At 40.4% G+C, this 27290-nt stretch overlaps 1 protein-coding gene across 3 annotated transcripts; it reads left to right on the forward strand.

Moving 5' to 3' along the window:
- The first annotated feature begins 1602 nt into the window (after nucleotides 1-1602).
- On the forward strand, nucleotides 1603-15080 carry ATP23 (ATP23 metallopeptidase and ATP synthase assembly factor homolog). Of its 3 annotated transcripts, XM_043564657.1 has the most exons (7): nucleotides 1933-2001; nucleotides 5431-5476; nucleotides 5631-5728; nucleotides 6163-6244; nucleotides 10118-10255; nucleotides 11849-11932; nucleotides 14569-15080. In XM_043564657.1, the coding sequence occupies exons 5-7, from the start codon at nucleotides 10157-10159 to the stop codon at nucleotides 14770-14772; spliced, it is 387 nt and encodes a 128-aa protein (XP_043420592.1). In that variant the 5' UTR covers nucleotides 1933-2001; nucleotides 5431-5476; nucleotides 5631-5728; nucleotides 6163-6244; nucleotides 10118-10156; the 3' UTR covers nucleotides 14773-15080. The 3 variants fall into 3 exon arrangements, with proteins under 3 accessions (XP_043420593.1, XP_043420592.1, XP_043420591.1); XM_043564658.1 differs by lacking the exon at nucleotides 5631-5728 and having other exon boundaries at nucleotides 1603-2001; XM_043564656.1 differs by lacking the exon at nucleotides 1933-2001 and adding an exon at nucleotides 9531-9713 and having other exon boundaries at nucleotides 5252-5728.
- The last annotated feature ends 12210 nt before the right edge of the window (nucleotides 15081-27290 follow it).

A 27290-nucleotide genomic window follows, 5' to 3' on the forward strand; every position in this document is an offset into this window, starting at 1 on the left:
CTGTTCTCTGTATCCTTGAACTTGTGGGCTTTTGTTTTTGTTTTTTTTTAGTTTGCATATCTGAGAGAAATCATGGTATTTGTCTCTCTGTGTCTGACTTATTTCCCTTAGCATAATGCCCTCGCAGTCCATCCATGTTGTTGCAAATGGCAAGATTTCGTTCTTTTTATTTTTTGACTGGACAATATTCCATTGTGTATTTATACCGCTATTTCTTCATTCATTCTTCAACGGACACTTAGGTTGCTTCCATATTTTGGCTATTGTAAACCATGCTGCAGTGAACATGGGGCGCATATATCATTTCAAGTTAGTGTTCTTGTTTTCTTCGGCTAAATACCCAGAAGTGGCATTGCGGGATCATATATGTTGGTTCTATTTTTAATTTTTTGAGGGTTCTCCAGGCTGTTTTTCACAGCGGCTTCACCAATTTACATTCCCATTAACAGTGCACAAGGGTTCCCAATTTACCACATATTCATCAACACTTGTTATTTCTTGTCTTTTAGATAATAGACATTCTGAGAGGTGTGAGGTGATATCTCATTGTGGTTTCGATTTGCACTCAATCTAGATATTTATGAAGCACTCATGACACATAAAGTACTCTTTATAATCCTCAAGGTCTCTTGAACACGAATAATTTCAATGTGTTTCTCACATAAACCATATGCTCCTCTTCAACCTCATCAATTCTCTTATTATTGCCTTCTCAGTCTCTGCCATTATGCTTGGTCCATCATAGTAGGTGCTGAAGAAATATGTGAATTGAACTGGGTAATTTAGTGCAAAAAGAGAAACACAGATTAGTTAAAACCCGACAAGTTGTGATGAAAATGATAACAGATGCAAAGTACTTGGTACGCTGGGAGACCAGGAGAGAATAATTTTGATTAAGATATCTGGGAATACCTTGCAGAGTGGGTAGATTTGATCACGACCTGGATCATAAGGACTGAGGAAAAGGGCTTAATAGATGGAAGTGAGTTAAGGCTTGGAGATGGGAGGAAACTGGTTGTGTTATGTTATCAGAAAGTTATTTGGGGTGGCAAGAGAGTGGGGTGGATGAATGGGCCCAGGTGAGACAGAAAAAAAGTAGTTGTGCCCCACATTTTGAGGATTTTGAGATGACCAGTCATTATAATTGCAGCTTTTAAACGTTTCTGAGAAGTACTGCTTTCAATATGGCTTGGGATGTCAGGAGACAGGTGGGCCAGACTGCAATTGGTCTGCTGGTTGGAAAAGGCAAGGGACTAGGACGGTGCCTGAGACCTTCGGAGCTTGAAGGGACTTAGTGGCTAGTACCGAGGAAGGCGTGTCCACAAGGAGGCGGGCTGCATAACCACGCTTACGAGGACCGGCCAACCAAGCCTAGGGGGAGCAGCGAAGCCCACAGCAGTGTCCGAGACGCCTGCAAGGGCACTTGCCAGGCCCGAGTCTTTCGGCCTGTAGGCGATCCAGAGCCCCGCACCCTCTCGGCCCCCGCTCCTCCCTGGGCATCTAGCCCCGCCCCTTCCCGCCTCTTCCCGCCCCTTCTCGTCCCTCCCGCGCCTCTGGCCCCGCCCCTCGCCTGGTCTCTAGCCCCGCCCCTCCCCGCGCCTCTCGCCCCGCCCAGCGTCCCTTGCTGGGCTCGGAGGCCCAGCAGCCGCAAAGTCCTCAGACACTGTGTGTGGCGGTCACCCTGCCTGGGGCCGGTTCGGCCCGGCACAAGGAGGATCTGGGCGGCCCGGTTGGCGGGAAGGAGGTTGCCTTCCCCGGGTCTCATACCCGGCCGCCCGAGGCAGGAGGAAGCAGCGGCGAAGTCTGCGGGCGGCATGGCTGGAGCTCCGGACGAGAGCGGGCCCGGTTCTGCTGCGGGGGAACAGCTGCAGCAGCAACACGTTGCGTGCCAGGTCTTCCCCGAGCGGCTGGCTCAGGGGAATCCCCAGCAAGGGTTCCTTTCCAGCTTCTTCACCAACAACCAGAAGTGCCAGCTTATGCTCCTGAAGACGCTGCAGACAAGTAGGAACCGTGACCCGGAGGCCGGGGGTCGGCGGGGTGGTGTCTGCGACCCAGAGGGCAGGGGTCTCTGGGTTCGCCCCCAGGTGTGGCATGAGCAGGGTTCAGGCTCCTCTGCGCAGAGTCCGGACAGATTCGGCCTCGTGGGGGCGGGGTGGTGGTGGTGGTGGGGTTTGGGCCTCAGTTTCCCTATCAGAGGTGGTGTTGGGGCCTTTCAGCCCCACTCTTGCTTGTGGATTGAGGGAGGAGTCGGATAGGAGTTTGCCCTTTTCAGTCACACTCACGGGTCTGATAGACCCTCTGATTTCTCATGTAAATTATGCAGCGGTATGGGGACTTCAGCGTGTGGGCGAAGCAGAGTTTTAAAGAGACTCGTTAATTAAGGCATTACTGCCGGCAGCGCAAAAAACAGTTTTGCAAACTACCTTCCTTGGAAGGGGTTCTTAACCTTCATGCATGGATGGGCTTCCCAGCGTAGAAACCTCTGAAATGAACTACGAAATCGTGTGCATGCATCTGAGTGCATTTTTCTGGGGAGAGAGTTCTAATTTCATCATATTCTGGAAGAGGCCACGGACCCCCAAAGAGTCAAGAATCACTGCTGTGGGTTAAATAGGGACACAACTACCTACTGACCAATTTCTCCAGCCCAGGGACATTACACTAGAGATTTCTTAACTCCTTTACATTGACATGGACTTCCTAAGTTTACTTCAGATACATTTAGAAAATCGAAGTCTTAAACCTACTTGTCCAAAAGCAAGGTTACTATTTCATAGCTGGCCAATCACAGTTCAAAAGCCAACCACCTAGAGATTTTCCAGCCTTCTTGAGTTTATCCGCATGTTAGGGAATCCAGGGAGGGGGGAGGGGAAAGGGGCTAATGGGAATGATGAGGTTGTATTCACTTGGAAATATGTATCCAATGCCTCCTAAGTTCTGGTGTGGGGAAATACAAAGATGAGTAAGGGTCTGGACGGTGCATTTTAGAGGTTGAAAGTGGAACGCAGTGGAAAAAGCCGGTCTGCAGAGTTGGATATAGGTTCAGATCTGGTCCCTCTCCTTATCAGGTGTGGAAGACTGACTTAACTCTCTGATCTCCTTTATCCTTATCTGCACACATAAAAAGGGAAGGGTAGGGATAAAAATACCTCTTTTAGGGTTGTTGTGAGGAATGGATTTTATGAACGTAGATTGCGACCATATCAGGAGCTGAGTGATGGCTAACTGTGCTTACAGTGGAAGAGACAAACAGTGGAGGAGTTGTAGAGAAGGAATGTGAGGAGGGTGGCGAGCTAAGCATGAACCCCAGTAGGAATTAGCAAGTCTCAATTAGCAAGAACCCCTGGAGGGATGCTGGGAGAAGTGTCAGTGGTATTAAAGCATCGACTTACAGCTTTACAATCCTAAACCTGGGACCCGGCCTCAAGGGAGATCTTTGTTCTCTCTCTCTCTCTCTCTCTCTCTTTTAAATTTAAATCCAAGTTAGTTAACATATAGTGTAATGATGATTTCAGGAGTAGAATTTAGTGATTCATCACTTACATCTAAACCGAGTGCTTTTTTTTTTTTTTTTTTTTAAAGCAAATCCATTCTAAATACTTCAGGTCCTGTCTGAACCACTGTGCTCCGTGCAATAATAACAATAATAATAATAATAATAATAATAATAAACTATTATTATTTTAGTCAGAGTACTATAGACTTTGGAACCCACTTCAACTTTGTAAAACTCTCTTAGTTGCTTGAATAATAAAACACTTAATATGGTTCTGGACGCCTGATATACACTAAAAACACTTATTACTATTAATTGTTTTACTGTTCATACTTTTAAGAGGGGGCAGTTAAAGTAGTAGCCTATATCTGTCTTTTTCATCTCCCTACTTTTCTTTGACTCACTTGTTTTTCCTTTCAGCACTTAAAAAAAAAAAACCCTTGGTTTCGTTTTCTAATTTTTTGCCTATGTCGTATGGTATGCTGTGCATTTGTGTGCTGAGATAAGACCCCTATGTGGAAAGTTGATATTAGAGGCATTTGGGTTTGTTTTACTTTCCCGTAATTATTACAGGCTAATAGATGCTTAGAGGTGGAAGGTTCTGGGGCCCCTGGGTGGCTCAGTTGGTTGAGCATCTGACTGCAGCCCAGGTCATGATCTCGTGGTCCGTGAGTTCAAACCCCACGTTGGGCTCTGTGCTGACAGCTCAGAGCCTGGAGCCTGCTTGGGATTCTGTGTCTCCCTGTCTCTCTCTGCCCCTCCCCCACTTACGCTGTGTCTCTCTCTGTCTCTCAAAAGAAGGAAAAATGTTAAAAAAATAATTAAAATAAAAAGCAGTGGAAGGTCCCACAGGAGTTATCTAGGCCTTCGCACACTACACTGGAAAACCACTGTGCCATCACTGACTAGAGAGTTTATACACCTCTGCTGGAACAGGTTACCAGTTCTTCGAGGCTCCTTGTGGCTACCTGTATATTGTAGTCACAGCTTTAATTGTTGGGAAATCCTTTCTCATACTGTAACTTCTACTCTTTGGTCCTTGTTCTGCTCCCTGAACAAATATTATCTGCATCTATTCCCACACGGCAGCCCTTCAGATACTTGAGGCCATTGTGGTCCGAGTTAAGATTTTTATTCTCCCTTCCACCTCCACACCCACAACTCCTTTCTTGCTTCTTACTGAGCATAGTCCTGTACTGATCTAGTTGCCTTTCCCCCAGGGAAGAGCTGAAGTTGGCAGGTCCTGTTTAGAGTGTGGTACTTAGAATGGGACACTGTTACCCTGCGGTCTGATCAGGAAAGACGCCAACGAGCCACTTACTCCCTTCCTCTCATCTGGATGCTGTGCCGCAGTTCATTTCTATGGAGAGGCCCCCAATTCCCTCATTCTTTTGGTATATGCTTTAATACAATGTTTTCGATCATGTAACTAAACATGGGCTTTACAAGCATGTTTGATATCATTTGAGATGTTTAGTAGTATCCATCTTGGTATTTGTGTCACAGTTTTATTATTAAGGACTTATTTTTATGTTAATTTAAGCTTGTCTTTTCATATCCATCTTTTACCAGTTTTAAGATAGTATTACTTCATTAAGATTTGTGGCTTACTTTTCTTTTTTTTTTTTTTAATGTTTTTTACTTATTTTTGAGAGACAGCAAGACAATGTGAGCAGGGGAGGGACAGAGAGAGGAAGACACGGAATCCGAAGCAGGCTCCGGGCTCCGAGCTGTCAACACAGAGCCCGATGCGGGGCTCGAACCCACCAACCATGAGATCATGACCTGAGCCAAAGTCAGATGCTTAACCGACTGAGCCACCCAGGCGGCCCATGACTTACTCTTTCATAATATCCTATACTGCTTTTTGGAGAATTTAATTGGTGCTCTTTTTTCCTGATTAGCATACCTAATTGAATCAAATATCTTTCTAGATCCCTACGTCAAACTTCTACTTGATGCCATGAAGCACTCAGGTTGGTAAGTAGATCTATTTAAAGTGGTCGTCTGTCTTCCGGCTGCTAAAAACAAACAAACAAAAAACACCCCAATCTGCAACTTCTGACAGTTTTTCACTTCTGGCCACAAAGCCTTTTCCATATGGTAGGTGTTGGTGATTCTGCATTCTTTCCAGACAGGTCTGGCTCTCTTCAGACATCTTCCGCCCTAACTCTAAATCTCTGGCTCTACCGTTCACCTCCGGTATTTAGTAAAGACCACACTTAAAGTCTTGTAAGTAATTACCAAACCTGGCTTTCCCGCTCTACCAGCCTCAGCATCGTCCTTCATGGAGAAGCAATCCCGGCTTGTTATGTAGGAGCCTTCCGGGTGTTGTTGAACCTTGAGGAAATTAGAGAAAGTGACGTCTGAGGTCCACTTCTTCACAGTCTGGCCCAGGGATAGCAACTCCAGCATACTTCCAATGTGGCCTCAATCAGTTGACCAGATGCTTGATGGAACCTCGTCATGGGAGTTGAACTAGGATAGATTTTGCAGGGATGATTTCCTTATTTTACAGATGAGACGACTGAGTCTTTCTTGAAGGTGTTAGTTTTGAAAGGGCTTGATGATATGGGGCTCCCGACTCCTTGCCCAGGGCTGTTTCCCTCGCACCACTTGCACACTGCTTTTGCACATTGTTTCTTTAATCCATTCTTGTCTTTTAGTGCTGTTAACAAAGAAAGACACTTTTCTTGCGAAGACTGTGATGGAAATGTCAGTGGAGGTTTTGATGCTTCAACATCTCAGGTAGGTATTTTTGCCAAGTTGTTCTCTTTCCTGATGTTTGCTAAGCACCTTCCACATGCTGCGTGTTCTGTTTGGTAGACTTTGTGTACGATTCAAAAAATGAATCTTATGGTTCTTACTCTTAAGGAGCTTATGCCTTCCTAAGGGAGATGAGCCACGAACACAGAGAATGATAAAAATTTGAGGGAGGTTAAACTATTTTACGTGGGTGTAATTACCACAATGGGACTGTGATATGAATGAAAAATACCAACAGATTCAGCTAGAGCATATAAAGCTTCTTCAGGGACAAAGAAGACAAAGACTTGCCCACGGAAGGGGTATCGTGAGCAAAGGTGGTGTATTGGGAAAGGACAAAGTATATTTAGGGAATGGCATGTTGTCTAGTGTAGCAACTGTCTCCTTTGCACAGGTTGCTCCGTCTGGCAGGCTCCCTTCCCCACCCTCAAATTTAACTCCTAGTCATCCCTGAGATCCTCATTTAAACACTCCTTCTGCAGAGAAGCCTTTCCCAATCCTCCAGACCAAGTCAGGCATTCTCATTGTATGCATTCATGACATCTTGGATTTTTCTTCATGACACCTGTCACTGCACGTATTTAAACATTTTGGCAACTGTTTGATTAATTTCTAGGGCAAGACTGTGTGGGGAATATGGGGAAATAGGGTTGGAAAGAAAGGTAAGCTGTATGGTGGGAGGCTTTGAATGCTTAGTTAAAGAGTTTCACCTGTACCTGGTGAGAAGTGATATACCTTTGAACATTTTTGATTAGGGGAATAAGGTTTCTCATTTGGAAAATATGGCTAATGATTATATCTGTCTCATAGAACAGTTATTAGAATTAAGTGCGATACCTCATGTAAGGTGCTTAGCATAGTAAGCGCAGTAAGCGTTCAATAAATATTATTAGTTTTAAGTAATTGGAGAGTTTTGACAGTATCTTGGAGTTGGTAGAAGAATTATATTACCCTCATGTGATGAGGGTAGATGAAAGTTTTATAAGTAACACCTCCCATCTTGAACATATCACCCTGTTTAACAATACTTACTTGTTTTCTCCTGGGGAATTTTATATATATTTTGGTTATTTATAGCTATTTCACAGTAATCATGAGGAAAAAAAAAAAACAGCATAGGAGTGAGAGGTCTGGGTCTTGGAGTCTGGTAGAATTGAGTTCAAATCCAGTTCCCCTGCTTATTGGCTGTGGGCTTGGGCAAGCTGTTTGCCTTATGCTCAGTTTCCTCATTTGTAAACTGATAATAACAATCCCTAATAGCTCTCAAAGTGGGTCTTGGTAAATTCATCCCCCTCCCCCCCCCCCTCCCCCCCGCCCCGCCTTGGGATTAAATAGAGTGGACATTTTGAACTTGTATCTTACTTCTCAGTAGTGTTGAGCATAGTTGGGCACTCCTTTTATTTTTTTTTTAAATTATAATTTGTATTGTGAAGTGTCTCATTCACACAGAAGAGCAAGAAACCTATACGTATGCTTTTGGTCACAGTCATAAAATGAGCACCCGTGTAACTGCCACCAGATTTGAGAAATAGCACATTGCCAGGATTTCAGAAGATTGTGTGCCCCTCTTGGATCACATTTCGTCTCCCTTTCTTACTCTGACTTTTGTGATAATCATTCCCTGCTGTTCTGAATAGTTTTACCATCTCTGTGTACAAACAGCGTGTTATTTAGTTGCCTGGCTTTTAAGTTTTATACAGGGAATATTTTGAGCTCTGTGTGATACTTTGTAGTTTTATGAAATCACGCAGTAGTTAGCGCAGTAGTTAGTTTCCCGGAACAGTTCTTTTGTTGAGCGTCCTGAGATTCTTCCATGTTGTTGTACACACCTCTGGTTTGTGTAGTTTGGCTGTTGTATAGTATTCCTCTGTATGTCCATACTGCAGTTTACCGTATTTACTGTTTCCATCTTTGTTATTAAGAACAATACTGCTGTGAATATTTTTCACATCCTCTCCTGGTGCATATGTGCAAAAGTCACTCCTGTGTCTATGCCTAGGAACAGAATTACTGGGTCATATAATATGCATACACTTGGCTTTAGCAGGTAATGTCAGACACTTTCTTCCCCCTGGTTTCCAGTATATGACCCTATTTGCTAGCTCACTTCCATCTACCAGCTGTTACACGTGGAAGTCTCTTAATCCTCGGTGTTAGATCCCCTTCTTTTCTTCCTCTGTACTCTGCCAAGGGGATCTCATTTCTTTTCCTAGGCCAGAGCTCTCTTTTGAACTTTACATCTGTATATCCAGATGCCCACTTAGTACCCGCCCTTGGATGCCTTAAAGGCACCCGAGACCTCACAAATTTGTTCGAGTCCAAACTGATGATTTATATCATCCCCTATCCCCACCCAACCTGGTGTTGTAGTTTTGCATATCTCAGTGAATGGTACCACCATCTTTCCTGTTACCCAAGCTAGAAATGTAGAGATCATCCTTGTACCTCTGATTCCCTTCCCATATTCTATCACTAACTTTTGTCCAATTTGCCTCCTAAATATTTTATTTTGGGGGGGGGGTCTTACTGTCCCTGCTCAGGTACCATTATCTCTTGCCTAGAATACCTCATTAGCCTTCAACCAGTCTCTCGGCACCCAGTTTGGTCATCTGCTTATTTTTACAACTGGAGTCAAAGGATAAAAACAAACAAAAGCACCTCCCTGTCTCACTACTCCCTTTCAGTGACTTCCCACTGTTCTCAGGATACAGAGTGATTTGGCTCTAGCAGACCTCACCAGCCTTATCTCATGCCTGTCGCCTGCAGCTCTGTGCTTCAGCAATACGGGCCTGCTTCCAGCCTCTCGTTCTGTTCCTTAAGTGCTCCTCTCCTTTGCACAGGTTGCTCCGTCTGGCAGGCTCCCTTCCCCACCCTCAAATTTAACTCCTAGTCATCCCTGAGATCCTCATTTAAACATTCCTTCTGCAGAGAAGCCTTTCCCAATCCTCCAGACCAAGTCAGGCATTCTCATTGTATGCATTCATGACATCTTGGATTTTTCTTCATGACACCTGTCACTGCACGTATTTAAACATTTTGGCAACTGTTTGATTAGTTTCTAGGGCCATTAGTATATATTATAAATTTTAGTTACAAATTATAAGTAGTAGATCTCAATAAATATTCGTTGAAGGATGAATGTTGGATGAATGTATATATCATTCATGTTGGATGAATGGCACATATCTCAGTGTCTGGAACATAGTAAGTGCACAATAAATGGTAACTATTATTACTAGGATCCCTCATGTCTTTATTATTCTTATAGGGTCCTGCTCAGTGTGCTGTTGGCTTTTTGCACTTCTTTCTGAAGGTCTTTCTGAGGATTTTTCCTGGCAATTCTAGTAGACTGAGACAGTGGTGGTCATTCATTGTTGATTCATTGCTCATTCAGAAACTTGATAAGAAGCAGTTTACATATATTCTCATTTAATTCTCACAATTCTCTGAGGTAGGTACTCTCATGATCTCCTTTTTATAGTTGAGGAAACTGAGGCACAGAGACAGAGGTTAAGAAACGTGCCCAAGGTCACCGAGTTAGTAAGGAGCGGGGCTGGAGTTTGAACCTGTCTGCTGCATTCCAAAGCCCGCTCCTAATATGGTGCTGTGGAGTCCACCAGCTCACCGAGGATGGCATTTAAGTGCTGCTGTAGTTGAGAGAGAAGAGGGAGAAGTTGGTCACTGGGAAGGCTTAATGGAACGGGTACATTAGAGCCAGACCGTGATCAGTAGGTAGGTGTAGGGCTGAGGGAGTAGGGTGGGTGAAGGCTCTGCCCAGCTGGTGAGAAGATGGGACTTACAAAAAGAGAGTGGATATTATAAATATGGCACTTCCCTTATTTTGTTGCCTCCTAGATTGTTTTATGCCAGAACAACATCGGTAGTCAGGCCCATATGAACAGAGTGGTCACCCACGAGCTCATTCATGCGTTTGATCACTGTCGTGCTCACGTCCACTGGTTCACCGATGTCAGACATTTGGCCTGCTCGGAGGTGAGTCTTATCGTAAAAGATCTTCTTCCCCCTGGAGCACTCTGAGTTGGGATATTTTATTGAAGCATAATTTACTTAAACATATTCCTTTTCTTACTGTCGTGGCTCCATGCCATTCTTAGGTTTCCGTTTTTAACGACTGAACACAATTTTGAGACACGAGACATTTTAAGCATCTTTTTAGAATTGTCTGAATTATAACCTTTAAATTCTAACACTAGTGGTGACTTGATAATTCTAAACTATTTTTCCTTCTGTGGATTCTTACTTTGTTCACCACAGTCCATTGAGGTAGATGCTACCACCCCCATTTTATATATGTCGAAAGCGAGGCGTTTTTTAGATCCATGGGTTCGGAAGTGGCAGAGGCAGAATTACAACCCGAGTTCTTAACTGGTTTGTTGTGCTCCCTCCTCGAGGTAAAGCTCTTTGCTTGCCTGAGAGTAAAGCATTTAGTCTCAAAAATACAACGTAAGAAGTTTTTTTTTAGTATTAAGCACATTGGATTGTTCTCAGAAGCGCGATATATTTATGCGCTTAGACGTATGTATTTAATACTTGCATTTCATTAATTGAAGAGTGCAATGTGCTGAGAAGTTAAAAAAACGAATATACATTTCAAGCTGATGCTTTATAACTCAGATTTATTTTCTCTTTCCCTTGAAATGAATAAGCAGCCCCATTGCATCTAATTACAACTCATATTATTTGGAGAGTACACTGAAACCTGAGTTTTTAAGTAAGTCTCTCTCTTGGGTGTTATGAGAATGAATGCCTGTGAGCCAGTTCAAGTGTGTTAGGTGCCTCGAACTCCTCAGAAGAACGAGGCCATGGTATTGTAGAAGTAACAAGAAGTGGGCCATTTCTGGCTGCAGTGCTTTGGCAAAAATGTGGCCAGGTTGGCTGTAGCATCTATGTCGGTAGTTAGAAGACTGTTTCATCTATTGAAGCTGCATTTTACCTTAAAAATATAGTAAATTAGAAAATATGCCCTAACTTCAGGCTGTCATGCTCATAGCATGACAGGTGTAGAATGTTCTTGATTCTTTGAAAAATTAAGAACTTAAGTTTCAAGAACTTAATTTTTCATAGGACAGTTGATGCCCTGGAGGAAGGCATGAATTTACACAGGCTTAAGGGAGGTTCCAAGAGAGTTGCGGTGTTTTGGGCTAGCGGTAGGAGGTTCATATTCTCAAAGAGTCTTAGATACTGATGTATTCAATTTTAAGCTCACATTGAAATTCGCTTTGTAGATCTTTGAAAGCATGCTTTCTTGAAGTCCTTTTGGTAATATATAGAAATATATCTTGTAGAAAGCGTGGACTTTAACTCTGACGTCCAACTTTCTGACTTTTGGTTCCAAAAGAAATTAGTTCTTTCAATAAGGTTATTGTATAAAGTTTTGAAAATTCCCTTTGCTAAATGATTGACCTCCCCCCGCCAGCCCATTTATTCTGCATTGTCTAGCATAGCTCATAGATATCTGCTCTTTAAAAGTCTATTCTCAGAAAAACATGCTAATGTTAGATTCTCTTACAATTTTTATAGAGCATGAGCACTTATTTTCCTTTTGTTCACCTGTCTTTGTGATAGGTTCGAGCTGCTAACCTTAGTGGAGACTGCTCACTTGTGAATGAAATATTCAGGTTGCATTTTGGATTAAAACAACACCATCAGGTAAAACTAACATATGAAATCGCTTACCCTCCAGAGTGCTATGAATGGAAATGATGAATAAAGAAATGAGAAGTACATTTAGCATTTGAAATTTGAAAGAACTACTTATATGGAAAGAATACAAAATACATACTGTGTAAGGCAAACAGATGGAATTTAGTTCTACTTTTTATTTTATTATGATTATTTTTTTGTTTAAAAATTTTTTTAAGTGTTTATTTTTGAGAGAGAGAGACAGAGAGACAGAGAGAGACAGAGTGCAAGAGGGGGAGGGGCAGAGAGGGAGGGAGGACACAGAATCTGAAGTGAACTCCAGGCTCTGAGCCATCAGCACAGAACCCGATGCAGGGCTCAAACCCATGAATTGGGAGATCGTGACCGGAGCCGAAGCTGGATGCTTAACCGACTGACCCATCCAGGCACCCCTAGTTCTACTTTTTAATTATGGGTGAGCTGTGTGACTAAGTGAGAGGTTTTAATAGTGAAAAGAACTACAATCTTGTTCTTGGGGTATTTTTAGAAGGGGGGGAGATAAAGAATGGACGTGAAATCACAGCCTGTCTTACTTCTATCCAAGCAGTACTGGACTTAAATTTTGAAATGACCACAGTATTCTTGAGTCAAAAAGTAATACCTTTTGACAGAGACTGCCCTGCCGCACAGATTACGGCTGGTAGCGCCCCTTTCCAGGCCCGACGATGTGATAGCAGAGCTTTGAACTGGCACAGACTTGATTATGATAAGTCTCTCTTTTTCCCTTGGGTAGCAGCAGCAGAAAATGAATAGAACTAGCAACAGGATGGAAAATATATGGAGGTAGCAGGACCCTGCTACCCTCCCTGAAGGAGAGAGAGAGAGAGAGCACGTGTGTGTGTGTGTGCAGGAGTGAGCAGGGGAGGGGCAGATCGAGAGGGAGAAGAGAATCCCAAGTAGGTTCTGTGCTGTCAGTGAAGAGTCCAACATGGGGCTCGATCTTACTGTGACATCATGACCTGAGCCGAAATCAAGAGTCAGACACTTAACCGACTGAGCCACCCAGGCGCCCCTGAAATCGTAGTTTTAATAGAAATATATTATATTTTGAGAAGAATTAAACCTGACCTGTGGTCTATACATGTGTCTTCCAAAACTGTAGCTCCAGGAGATAAGTTTTTACCATCCTTTTTCATCCTGGAAAGGAGAAATTTCCTCTTTCTGGCAATTGTTGTCATAGCTCCAGGTGGTTCTTCCTCTCTTTCTTCTTCCTTTCTGCCTGGAGTGTATTTTTAAGATCGTTGGTTAGTGTAATTTAGGTCAAAAGCACTGATTTATATTTTCATACTAGTGAGCATCTCTGGCTCAGGCAAGCTAACCAGGGTGAAATAAAATAGGGAACACACATAGAAAATGAATGATTGACAGGATGCACAGCCATAAGAACAAGTATTTGGTTATTTTTCATGAAAAGGTTAAATGCTATTCTTTTGAGCTTTAGTTTGAGCCTAGTGGAGAAATAAATTGATTTAAAAGTCTCCAAATTGGAATGGCAGGACCTAACATATTTAGGATACTGAGAAATTCTAGCCTATTACTGTGTAACATTAGATAAATTATTTTCTTAGGTACCCATTGCAAAGAACGCTCAGGAAAAAAAAAAAAAGTTGTTTGATTTTTTTTTTCCCCCTAAAAAATGAAGACGCCTTTAAATTTTGTGTGTGCATGTGTGGTTTCCTCTTGCCCCCATGGGAGAGCGCCCCTCTCGAAGGAAGAGTTATCTAGTATGGGCCATCTGAAAAGTAGAGGAGAGAGACATAGAAGTAAAGTATGTTTTAAATCTATTTAAATTTTGGGGCGCCTGGGTGGCGCAGTCGGTTAAGCGTCCGACTTCAGCCAGGTCACGATCTCGCGGTCCGTGAGTTCGAGCCCCGCGTGGGGCTCTGGGCTGATGGCTCGGAGCCTGGAGCCTGTTTCCGATTCTGTGTCTCCCTCTCTCTCTGCCCCTCCCCCGTTCATGCTCTGTCTCTCTCTGTCCCAAAAATAAATAAACGTTGAAAAAAAAATTTTTTTTTAATCTATTTAAATTTTATTAAAAATCCAACCAGAACCTTATTTATAGAGTTTTGTTTTGTTTTGATATTTGCAAATTGGGACTGTTTGTTGGACTGGCTGAAACTTCAGAGAATGACGTCTGGTTATATTACTGGAAATGATGAAAAAAATGGAGGAGGTCTTACTTATACCTAAGTAATTTTAGACTGAGTTTAACATATTCCATAATTTAAGAATTATGTTTCTACTTTCTTTTTTTATATTTTATTTTATTTTATTATTTTAGAGAGAGAGTGAGAGTACAAGCAAGGGTGAGGGGCAGAGGGAGAGAGAGAGAGAATCTTAATCAGGCTCCACTCTTAGCACGGAGCCCAATGCAGGACTCGATCCCACAGCCCTGGGATCATGACCTGAGCTGAAATCAAGAGTTGGACATTCAACAGACTGAGCCACCCAAGCACTCCAATGTTTCTTCTTTAGAATGACATAAATTTGTAAAATAATATGAAAGGGAATTAATTCTGATGTGGTTAGACATTATATAAAATATTATTTTATGATTAAATTTTCATATAAAATTAAAGCCACATACTTTTCTTTCTCCTTAGACTTGTGTGCGAGACAGAGCCATTCTTTCTATCCTGGCTGTTAGGAATATCAGCAAAGAAGTAGCTCAAAAGGCTGTTGATGAAGTTTTTGAGTCTTGTTTCAATGACCATGAACCTTTTGGAAGGATCCCACATAACAAGACTTATGCAAGATATGCTCATAGAGACTTTCAAAACCGTGATCGGTATTACTCAAATATATGAAGACAATGACATTTTATGTTATGGAGCTTCTGTGATCATGAAGAAAATATTGTTCTCAAGTGGACAAATATATGAAATGTAAATGATCAATGAAATACGTTTAAAACACAGAAGATGCTGATTCTAGCGTATGTTCAGAAAAAGTGGCTGTGGTAAAAGTGAAACTGCCTTAAACTCCAAGGCAAAAATTGTAACTTTACAGTTAGCCATTTGGTAAATAAGGCAAATAAATTACGTTCTTGTATTTTCTATGTTGTACTTGTGTTTTTTTATTATTTGCATTAAAAAAAAATTGTGATTTGTTTTTATTACATGTGGTTATTTTAAAATTTGATTATGGGGGCACCTGGGTAGCTCAGTTGGTTAAGCAACTGACTTTGGCTCAGGTCATGATCTCATGATTCATGAGTTTGAGCCCCGCATCAGACTCTCTGCTGTCAGTGCAGAGCCTATATTTGGATCCTCTGTCCTCCTCTCTCTGCCCCTCCACTGCTCATGCTGTCTCTCTCTCAAAAATAAATAAACATTAAAAAAATAAAATTTGATTATGAAACCTGTGAAGTGTGCTCTTGTATGAAGTTGATAGGTGACTACTGTTGGTATTTACATTAAATGTAAAGAAAAATATACTGATTTCATTACAGGACATTTACTGAGATATTGCATGATCAAAGTATGTAAGGAATGAAAGTTGGGAATGATTTCATTCAATGATCAATGCTTCCCTTCTCCCTGTTCTTTCAACATGTATGTTGGGACCCTATGTCTTAATTTTCTGGGGACAGCCCTGATTAGACTCTTCTTTTGTAAAGGCAATCCATTAAATTTATAATTTAATTGAATTTAATTTTTATGTATTTATAAGATTTTTCATATAATCATTCTCAAATGTTTTGTCAAGTCCTATGTTTGAGTTTTATTATTTTTGTTTTTTAATTAAAAAATTTTTAAAGTTTATTTTGAGAGGGAGAAATCATGAGCAGGGGTGGGACAGAGAGAGTGGGGAGAGGGAATCCCAAGCAGGCTCTGCTCTGTGTCAGCACGGAGCCTGATGTGGGGCTCAACCCCACAAACTGTGATATCATGACCTGAGCCGAAATCAAGACGCTTAAATGACTGAACCACCCAGGCGCCCCTTTATCTCTGAGTTTTAGATTCAGAAAACTGGTCATCTTATCTATCGAAGCTGCATCTTCCACTTGTCCCTGGCAAACATCTCTTGGCCTGTGTCCAGGCTGAAAGAGTGATGCCTGTGTGTAGATGTGGCTAATCAAGGATTTAAAGACAATGAAGTAAGCATTACTTCTTTAGAGTTAAAATTTAATTAAAGTTATAAAGTGATACTCAAGCTTAAGAACTTATTAAACATTAGAACAAGGTTTGAGGATTCTGGGAAGATAACAGAGTAGGAAACAACAGAAATCTGTCTTCCCACCTAGACAAAGTTGCACTGGCAGAATCTTATATAAATATTTTGGATCTCAAATCCAAAGGCTCCTAACTTTCAAGAAAAGGCTTTGGTGGTAAATTGCAGTTAATTTCGATAAATTTCAGCTCTTAGCCTAGTAGTAGCTACCCATTTCCCACCATTCTATATATACTCCCGTCAGCTATGTATGTGTTCCTGGAGTAGCTTGTACACAGATTGTGGAGTTAGGGTGGGCAAAAAGCACCCTGTCTTCTGTATATTTGGGACCTGCTCTGATCGCTGCTTCTGAACACAGAGGTTCAAAGAGGTGGTGGCATTGTTGCATCCCCTCCCATTTTTGCCAATGCCAACTGCTTCCCATTTGGCTGAAGTGACTTCTAGCGTCATTAAAGGAGCTGGTGCCTTTCTTTTTTGCCCCTCACTTTCCCTGTTTGGGAACCAGACGGTGAAACTAAGACCATTCAAAAATAATGTCATATACAGGGGGAATTAGAAAGTCACCAGGCATGCCCAGGAAATGGTGCTGGCTCAGAAAAACCCAAGAAGACCCAAGTTTACACCTCAGGCTGATCCTTGGCACAGAGACAGCCTACAGTTAAGAGCAAAACCAAAAACTGGGACTCAAAACAATAGCTAACTCTGGGGAAGGAGGAGAATGTGATTTTCAGAGTTACCACATTATTAGAGGCAAATGTCCAGTTTTCAAACCCTCCAAATCACAAGGCATACAAGTGATACATAAGGTATACATAGGAAAGTGTGGCCCATTCAAAGGGAAAAATAAATGAGTAAAGTTTCTACTTTCCCTGAAAAACACCTGATGGTGGATTTACTAGACAAAGATTTGATTAAAAAAAAATTTTTTTTAACGTTTATTTTTGAGACAGAGAGAGACAGAGCATGAACGGGGGAGGGTCAGAGAGAGGGAGACAAAGAATCTGAAACAGGCTCCAGGCTCTGAGCTGTCAGCACAGAGCCCGACGCGGGGCTCAAACTCATGGACCGTGAGATCATGACCTGAGCCGAAGTTGTTCGCTCAACCGACTGAGCCACCCAGGCGCCCCTTACTAGACAAAGATTTTATTTATATTTTTTATTTTTATTTTTTTCAATATATGAAGTTTATTGTCAAATTGGTTTCCATACAACACCCAGTGCTCATCCCAAAAGGTGCCCTCCTCAATACCCATCACCCACCCTCCCCTCCCTCCTACCCCCCATCAACCCTCAGTTTGTTCTCAGTTTGAGTCTCTTATGCTTTGGCTGTCTTCCAATCTAACCTTTTTTTTTTTTTTCCTTCCCCTCCCCCATGGGTTTCTGTTAAGTTTCTCAGGATCCACATAAGAGTGAAACCATATGGTATCTGTCTTTCTCTGTATGGCTTATTTCACTTAGCATCACACTCTCCAGTTCCATCCATGTTGCTACAAAGGGCCATATTTCATTCTTTCTCATTGCCACGTAGTACTCCATTGTGTATATAAACCACAATTTCTTTATCCATTCATCAGTTGATGGACATTTAGGTTCTTTCCATAATTTGGCTATTAGACAAAGATTTTAAAACAACTGTCTTAAAGATGCTCAGAGAGGGGCGCCTGGGTGGCGCAGTCGGTTAAGCGTCCGACTTCAGCCAGGTCACGATCTCGCGGTCAGGGAGTTCGAGCCCCGCGTCAGGCTCTGGGCTGATGGCTCGGAGCCTGGAGCCTGTTTCCGATTCTGTGTCTCCCTCTCTCTCTGCCCCTCCCCCGTTCATGCTCTGTCTCTCTCTGTCCCAAAAATAAAATAAAAAACGTTGAAAAAAAAATTTAAATTAAAAAAAAAAAAAAAGATGTTCAGAGACCTAAAGACAAATGTGCAGAAAATCAAGAAATGATATATGAACAAAATGGAAATATCAATAAAGAGAGAGAAAACTTAAAGGAAACCAAAGAGACCTGGAAATTACGATAACAAATGACAAAAATCCACTTGAGGGGTTCAGAGGCAGATTTGAGCAGGCAGAAGAAAGAATTAGGAAACTTGAAGAAAATGAAAATTATTGAGTCTAAGGAACAGAAAGAAAAAAGATTGCAGAAAATGGAACAGAGCCTAAGGGACCTGAGGGATGCCATCAAGTTGGCCAACATATGCATTGTGGGAGTCCCAAAAGAAGAGAGAGAAGGGGACAGAGAGAATATTTGAAGAAATAATGGTTTGTAACTCCACATTTTCTTTTTTATATAATTTTAGAGACCAATACATTAAAAAATTAGTAGTTTATGTTTTGGGGCATACAATGTATAAATATGTAATTCTGGGGGCACCTGGCTGGTTCAGTTGGTTAGGCGTCCGACTTTGGCTTGGGTCATGATCTTGCGGTTTGTGGGTTTGACCTCCACGTTGGGCTTTGTGCTGACAGCTAGGAGCCTGGAACCTGCTTTGGATTCTGTGTCTCCCTCTCTTGACCCCTTCCCCATTTATGCTCTGTCTGTCTCTCTCAAAAAAAAAAAAAAAACAAACAAAAACCACACATTAAAAAATATATAATTCTGTGACAGCAACAAATGAAAGGGATAAAGACAGAGTTTTTTTTTTTTTTATTTTAAAGTTTATTTATTTTGAGAGAGAGAGTATGACAGAGCACATGAGTGAGGGAGGGACAGAGAAAGAGAGAATCCCAAGGAGGCTTCACACTGTTAGTGAAGAGTCTGATGTGGGGCTTGATCCTATGAACAATGAGATCATGACCTGAGCCAAAAATCAAGATTTGGACGCTTAACTGACTGAGCCATCCAGGTGCTTCAGACAAAATAGACTTTAAATCAAAAAAGTGTACAAGAGACATAGAAGGATATTATATATTAATACAAGCTTCAATAGAGCAAGAAGATATAACATTTACACACCTAATAACAGCCCATCAAAATATGTGAAGTGAAAGGGACAGAATTGAATGGAGAAATAGACAGTTCTACAATAATAACTAGGAAAGTTGATTACCCCACTTTCAATAATGGATAGAACAATCAGACCAAAGATAAACAAGTAAATAGATCTCTTGAACAACAAAATAAACCAGCTGGATCTAATAGATATATACAGAACACCGGAACCAACAACAGCATACACATTCTTCTCAAGTGCACATGGGACATTTTCCAAGATAGACTATATGTTAAGCCACAAACTAATATATCAATATATTTAAAAAGATATCATACAAAGTATCTTCTTTGACCACAAAGGGATGAAAGTTAGTAATCAATAACAAGGACAATTGAAAATTTACAAGTTTGTGGAAATTAAAGAACACACACAATCGATCAAAGAAATCCCAGGGAAATTAGAAAATACCTAAGACGAAAACAAAACCACAAGGTACCAAAAATTATAGGACATGGCAAAAGCAGTGCTAAAGGGAAAATTTATAGCTATAAATGCTTGTGTTAAAAAACAAGAAACCGGGGTGCCTGGGTGGCTCAGCTGGTTAAGCATCCAACTTCCGCTCAGGTCATGATCTTGCAGTTCATGAGTTCAAGCCCCACGCCAGGCTCTGTGCTGACAGCTCAAAATCTGGATCCTGCTTTGGATTCTGTGTCTCCCTTTCTCTCTGTTCTTCACCCACTTACACTCTGTCTTGCTGTCTCTCTCTCTCTCAAAAATAAATAAAGAATAAGAAAAATTAAAAAAAAAACACAAGAAAAATCTCAAATCAGCAACCTAACTTCACAACTTAAGGGACTAGAAAAAGAACAAACTAGTCCCAAAGCTAGCAGATGGAAGGAAATAATAAACATAAGAGCAGAGACCAGTGAAGTAGAGAATAGAAAACCAGTAGAGAAAATTAATAAAACCAAAAGATCAACAAAATTGACAAACCTAGATGGACTAAGAAAAAAAGGGAGACTTCAAGTCATGAAAATCAGAAAATGGGAACATTGCTACCAAACTACAGAAATAAAAAAGATTATAAGAGAGTACTGTGGACAAATGTACACACACAAATTGGATCACCTAGATGAAATGGACAAATTCCTAGAAATACAACACTAACCCATGGAGAATAGAACATCTGATTAGACCTAAAACTAGTAAGGATTGAATTGAAAATTCGATTCAATTCAAGGTACTTTCTAATTTCTATTATTCAAGGTATTTTCTAATTTCCCTGGGATTGAATCAAAAATCTTCAAAGAAAAGCTCTGGACATGATGAATTCTACCAAATGAATTCTACCAAACACCATTGAATTGTTCTACCAAACACCAGTGAATTCTACCAAACATTTAAAGAAGAACTACTGCCAATCCTTCTCAGACTTTTCCAAAAAACTTAAGAGGAGGGTATGCTCCCCAGCTTACTCTGAGGCCAGAATTACCCTGCTACCAAAGTCAGACAAAAGCACAACAAGAAAAGAGAAATACAGCCCCAAATCCCTTATGAATATTGATGAAAAGAAAACTGAATATTGAATTCAGCAAACTGAATTCAGCAGCATATTAAAAGGAATACATACCATGACCAAGTGAGATTTATTTCTGGAGTGCCAGGATAGTTCAACATGTGAAAATTCATCGATGTAATAAAGGGAAAAAATCCACGTGGTCATCTCAATTGATGAAGAAAGAGCATTTGACAAAATTCAACACTCTTTCAGGATAAAAACATTCAACAAAGTAGGAGTAGAAAATAAAAACTTCAACATAATAAAAAGCCTTATATGGAAAGCCCACAGTGAACATCACACTCAGACAAAACACTTTTCGCTTATGGTCAGGGACAAGGCAAGGATGCTTGCTTTTCTCACTTCTATTCAACATATTGTTGGAAATCTTCACCAGAGCAATAGGCAAGAAAAAGAAATAAAAGGCATCCAAACTGAAAAGGGAGAAGTAAAATTATTTTTTGTCTTTGTTTGCAGATGATATGATCTTGAATATTCAAAACCCTCAAGATTACACACACACACACACACACACACACACACACACAATTAGAGGTTATAAATTCCTCAAAGTAGCAGGATATAAAGTTAACACACAAAAATCAGGTGCATTTCTATACACTGAGAGTGAGCAATCTGAAAAGGAAATTAAAGATATAATTCCATTTACAATAGTATAAAAAAGAATAAAATACTCAGGAACTGACTTCATCAGGTAAAAGACTTGTACAATGAACACAACAGATCATAAAGACCCTAAAGAAGACATAACTAAATGGAAATGCATCCCATGTTCATGGATTGGAAAAACTTAATACTGTTAAGATATCAATACTACCCAAAGTACCCAAATACTACAGCTTCAGAGTAATGTCTAAAAACATTCCAATGACTTTTTTTTTTGCAAGAAGTAGAAAAACTTATCTTAAAATTCATATGGAATCTGAAGGGAACCTGAATACCCAAAACAATCTTCTAAAAAACAAACAAGACTGAGGTCTTATAGATCAACGGGATAAGATAAGGATAGGGACCCCAGAAATAAACCCTTGCATATATGCTCAAATGATTTTTGATAAGAGTGCCAAAACCATTTAATGGGGGAAAAGATGACCTTTTGGTCTTGAGAAACCTAGATATCTACATGCAAACTAACGACTGGAACTTTACCTACCACTGTATACAAAAATTAACTCAAATTGGATCAAACTGGGCTAAAGACATAGGAAGTAAAAATGATAAAATGTTTCTGGTTGCGAAATTAGACTTCATTCAAAATTAAAGACTTCTGCCCATTGAAAAATATTAAGAAAATGAATAGGCAAACACCAGACTGGAAAAAAAACATTCCACTTGTCTGACAAGGGACCCTTGTGTGAAAATATAAAGACTTTCTCTAACTCAGTGATAAAAAGACAAACAACCAGGTAAAAAGATAGACAAAACACTTGAACATTTTCCAAAAGAAGATACATAATTGGCCAAAAAATTTGTGAAAAATGTCTAATAGCATTAGTCATCAAAAAAAAAAAAAAAATAAAGGAAATTGAAACCACAATGAGAAACCACGACACACCCCCTAGAAAAGCAAAACTTTAATTGGCTGCTGACACTATTTGTTAGGATATGAAGCAAACAGAACTCTCATATACTACTGATAGGAATGTAAAATAGCACTGTCACTTTGGAAAGAGGTTTGGCAGTTTCATATAAAGCTAAACATTTACCTATCTTTTGACTCTCCTATTCTATGCTAAGTATTTTACTTAAGGGAAATGAAAACAAATCCACCAAAAGACTTGCACAAGAATGTTAGCAACCTTATTTATAATACTTAAAAACTGGAAACAACCAACCGTCCCTCAATAAGGGAATGAATAAGTAAATTGTGATATATTCATATCATGGAACAACAATAAAAAGGAATAAATTATTGATACATGTAATAAGGTGAATGGTGCTCATAGACGTTTTGCTAATTAAAAGAAGCATAAGATACAGAATAATACATATATGGTGATTCTATATGAAATTATTGAACAGGCAAAAACTAATATGTTTTTGAAAACAAAATCAGAATGGTGGTTGCCTGGACGGTTGGGGAAAGGACAAAGAATTGACTGGGAAAACACAAGTAATTTTCTGGGGTGATAGGAATGTTCTATATTTTCATTTTGATGTGGGCTACATAGATATATCCAATGTCAAATGTGTACAGTTAATATTTGGGCAGGTGGAGGGTAGGTGGAGGTATAGATTAAACAAAAGGGCAGAATGTTGATAATTGTTAAACCTGAGTGATGGATCCAAGGATATTCATTATAGTATTTTGTGTACTTAGTAACTGTTTAAAATTTTCAATGATAAAATCTTTCTTTCTTTTTATAGATGGGATTTTTAAAAAAATTTAAATTCAAGTTAACATACAGTGTAGTCTTGGTTTCAGGAGTAGAACCCAGTGACTCATCTCTTACATATGACAGCCAGTGCTCATCCCTAAATGTGCCCTTCTTTTTTTATTTTATTTTTTAAAAAAAAATTTTTTTTTCAACGTTTATTTATTTTTGGGACAGAGAGAGACAGAGCATGAACGGGGGAGGGGCAGAGAGAGAAGGAGACACAGAATCGGAAACAGGCTCCAGGCTCTGAGCCATCAGCCCAGAGCCTGACGCGGGGCTCGAACTCACGGACCGCGAGATCGTGACCTGGCTGAAGTCGGACGCTTAACCGACTGCGCCACCCAGGCGCCCCTAAATGTGCCCTTCTTAATGCTCATCACCCATTTAACTCCCCACCCCACCTCCCCTCCAGGAACTCTCAGTTTGTTCTCTGTATTTGAGTCTTTTTAAAGGAGGAAATGAATTAGAAAGATTAGTAGGCACTGAATTCTAAATACAATATCTTTCTTTTTTACAAAAAGCTATGTGAGAACAGGTATAATCACACAGTCTTTGCTAAACAATTAGGAAACCATTGTTCTTTTTCATTTCTGCCCTTGGGAGAGAGAAGGAAGGGTGGACCGAAGAATGAATCAGGACAATCTTAGTCTGCAGCAGTCAGGCCATGCTATTTCAACTATTCAACCTCCCCTTCTCAAGGGGATAGAGATATCCAGCCAACATATTACCAAACCTAGTTATTTGCGAATTAAACTCACTTCAGAGAAATACCCTGAGTGTATAATTAATTAAATGTTAATTTATGTTGATGATAATGTTGCACTTGAATTTTTAAATTTTTTCTGAATTTAAAGTATTTGAGAAGCAAGAGCCAATCATTCTGCTAATAACCTGTATTTTTCTCTTTCTTCTTTCTCTTCCCTGCCGATTTCTACTTCTAACTTTTATAATGTGAGAGTTAGAATCCCCAAGAGCAGAATCTGGTTGTGTAGAAATCACCAAGTAGAATATCTGGGATTTTATAAGGACAATAGTGTTCATTCAACAGGTACCAAAGCTAAGTTAAAAGGAAAAAAAAAATAATCATGCAACCTCCCTAAGTGGTTAGTGGCAACTTCTCTGAGTGCTAACTGCATTCATATTGCCTCATATCCAAGGTGGTTAAAAAAAGAGGGAAGAAAAAAATCAAACTAAGTCAAGAAAAGTCTCCTGCCATGTGCTTCTCTTTCTGAAAATTAGTAAGTCACAGAGCCCCAGTGCAAAGGCCAAAGCTATATGCACCTTCCATATCTGGATCTGTAAGGTCAAAGCCAGACATGTCTGGAGGGGGTCAGGCAGGCTGCTGGAGTGATTGTTTATCAGTAGAAGGCCCCGAGGAGCCTCAGAAAAGCCAAGTGGCTGGACTCGGGGTTCACCGAGGGAATCACAGCTGCCCCTCCTTCTGCAACCACTGAATGAGGAAGAGAATGAATCTGAGGGGAAAAAATAAACATTGCATTCATTCAGTAAATATTTATCAAGCATTCACTGTTTATTATGTACTGTTGTGGACAGTAGGGACACTGACGTAACCAACACAGTTTGGACTTTTATCATTGTGGGGAACAGCTGCACCAAAGAGGAAAAAACATGGGGTGATTTGGGGCACCCAAATGGCACCCAGCTTAGAGAAAGTGCCGTATAACTGATATCTGGAGTGTGAAGAGGGTGGGGAGAGGAAATTTCCAGACAAGGAGAGACCCTTTGTGTGAAGGCCTTAGAATGGAGCAGGGGTGATGGGAGAAGGCCTATGGAATGGGATAATGTTTTTTTTAAAAAAATTTTTTTTTTTTTAACATTTATTTATTTTTGAGACAGAGAGAGACAGAGCATGAATGGGGGAGGGGCAGAGAGAGAGGGAGACACAGAATCAGAAACAGGCTCCAGGCTCTGAGCCATCAGCCCAGAGCCCGACGCGGGGCTCGAACTCACGGACCGCGAGATCGTGACCTGGCTGAAGTCGGACGCTTAACCGACTGCGCCACCCAGGCGCCCTGGAATGGGATAATGTTGAACAGAGTACCTGGTTCCCAAGGAAACTCACACCCAGTTCCCAGAAAGAGGAGACACTATGTGACTTCAGTGTCAAATCAAAAAGGTAAACAGTGGGGAAGAATGACATATTCTGTAAATGGTTTTGGGGAAATGGAGACATCTGGAAAAAATTGAGTTAAATCCCTATATCATTCCTTTACCAAAATAAATCCCAGAGATATCAAAGATGTTAATAGGAAAGAAAGCCATAAAAATACCAGAACATGGGAGAATTTTTTATCATCTTAGAATGGGAAAGGCTAAAGCAACATAAAAATCATGAAACCATAAAAGATGATATTGCATACTTAATGGAATTTTTTAAATCTTCAAAAAAAAAGCTAAATAAAAGACTATTTTCAACAATATGTTGTCAAAGATTTGATATCATTCACAATAAAATGATGACTATACAGTTTTTACATCTACATAAAGAACAACTCAACAGAAAAATGAACAAATGACATGAATACAAAATACATATGGGTGCCTCTCAAAGCATAAGACTTATGTGACCTTTCTCATAATGAGAAATGTGTAAACCATGACATACTATTTTTCACTTAGGAGATTGACAAATATGATGTATATCAAACAAAAAAGAAGCCATCAACAAAACGAAAAGGCAACCTGAGTGAGAGAAAATATTGGTAAATCGTATATCTGGTAAGGAGTTAACATTCAAAATATGTAAAGACCTCATACAACTCAACAGCAAAAAGCCACAATCAGATTAAAAAATGGGCAGAAGACATGAATAGACACTTTTCCAAAGAAGACATGCTGATGGCCATCAGACACATGAAAAGTTGCTCAACATCACTCACAATCAGGGAAAAACAAATCAAAACCACAATGAGCTATCACCTCACACCTGTCAGAAAGGCTATTGTCGAAAAGGCAAGAAATAGCAAGTACTAGTTAGGATGTGGGGAACAGGGAAGTCTTGTGCACTGTTGGTGGGAAGGTAAACTGGTCTACATTGGGACTGTATTGGTATACACATACACACACATATGCATATTATTCAGCCATAAAGGATGAAATCTTGCAATTTGCAACAACATGGATGCGCCTTGAGGGCATTATGCTAGGTGATATAAATCAGAGATAGACACATACTGTATGATCTCACGTATATGTGGAATCTAAAAAAAAAAACACAAAACCACACATTTGTTGTTATTCTTCCTAATTTTTTCAAAATTGTTATGTCAAATAACCAATGAGTCTTTGTTAGAAGTTTGAACAAATAATATTAGCCTGGATGTTGTGAAATATATGATAAATTTATTTCCATCAAATCAGTTTCACTTTTCAAGCCATCGCTCCAAACCCACTTTTGTTTTCTTAAACTGTCTACCTTAAAGTTCCCATTTTAACTGGATTCTCTTTCAGTCGTCTTAGTGCTGGCACACGTTATCTGTGATAATGAGGAGTCCCAAATACTCATTTCCAAAGCTAAAGTGCGTGCTGTATTTGTGCTGTTCATTCGTTCTTATTGTGCTACCATACACAGAAAATTCACCATCTTGGGGCACCTGGGTGGCTCAGTACGTTAAGCATCCAACTCTTGACTTTGGCTCAGATCATGATCTCACTGTTGTGAGATTGAGCCCTGTGTCAGGCTCTGTGTTATTCATGGAACCTACTTGGGATTCTCTCTCTCCCTCTCTCTCTCTGCCCCTCCCTTGCTCATGGTGTCTCTCTCTATCTCTCTGTGTCTCTATAAACAAACATTTTAAAAAATTGCATCTTAATCATTTTTAAGTATATGGTTCAGTGGCATTCAGTACATTTGTATTGTTGTGCCAACATCACCACCCTCCATCTCCAGAACTATTTTCATCTTGCAGAACTGAAACTCTATGCTCATTAAACAATAACTCCCCAATCTCCACCTCCTGACCACCCCCAGCAACCGACATTCTGCTTCCTGTCTGTATAATTTTGACTACTGTAAGTACCTCAGAAGTTTGATGTGAGGATTAAATTAGTTGATATACAAAAGACTTGGAAGAGTGTCCGCACATGTATGACTAGCTGTTGTTATCTAGGTGTCGCTGTCCAGTAGAACTTTCTGTGCCGATGGCAATGTTCTTTATCTGAACTACCTCATGTGGTACATGCTAGACATATGCGGCTGAGTATTGAAATGTGGCCAGTGGGGCTGAGGAATGGAATTTCAAAT

The sequence above is a fragment of the Prionailurus bengalensis genome, chromosome B4 (genome assembly GCF_016509475.1).
Source record: "Prionailurus bengalensis isolate Pbe53 chromosome B4, Fcat_Pben_1.1_paternal_pri, whole genome shotgun sequence".
NCBI classification, from domain to species: Eukaryota; Metazoa; Chordata; class Mammalia; order Carnivora; family Felidae; genus Prionailurus; species Prionailurus bengalensis.

Excerpts from the sequence above, each read along its gene's own strand:
- ATP23 (XM_043564658.1), top strand. The coding sequence starts at position 1,815 with ATGGCTGGAGCTCCGGACGAGAGCGGGCCCGGTTCTGCTGCGGGGGAA. Across the intron at positions 2,002-5,430 it reads CCTGAAGACGCTGCAGACAA|ATCCCTACGTCAAACTTCTA; the intron begins GTAGGAACCGTG and ends ATATCTTTCTAG. Across the intron at positions 10,256-11,848 it reads GACATTTGGCCTGCTCGGAG|GTTCGAGCTGCTAACCTTAG; the intron begins GTGAGTCTTATC and ends TCTTTGTGATAG.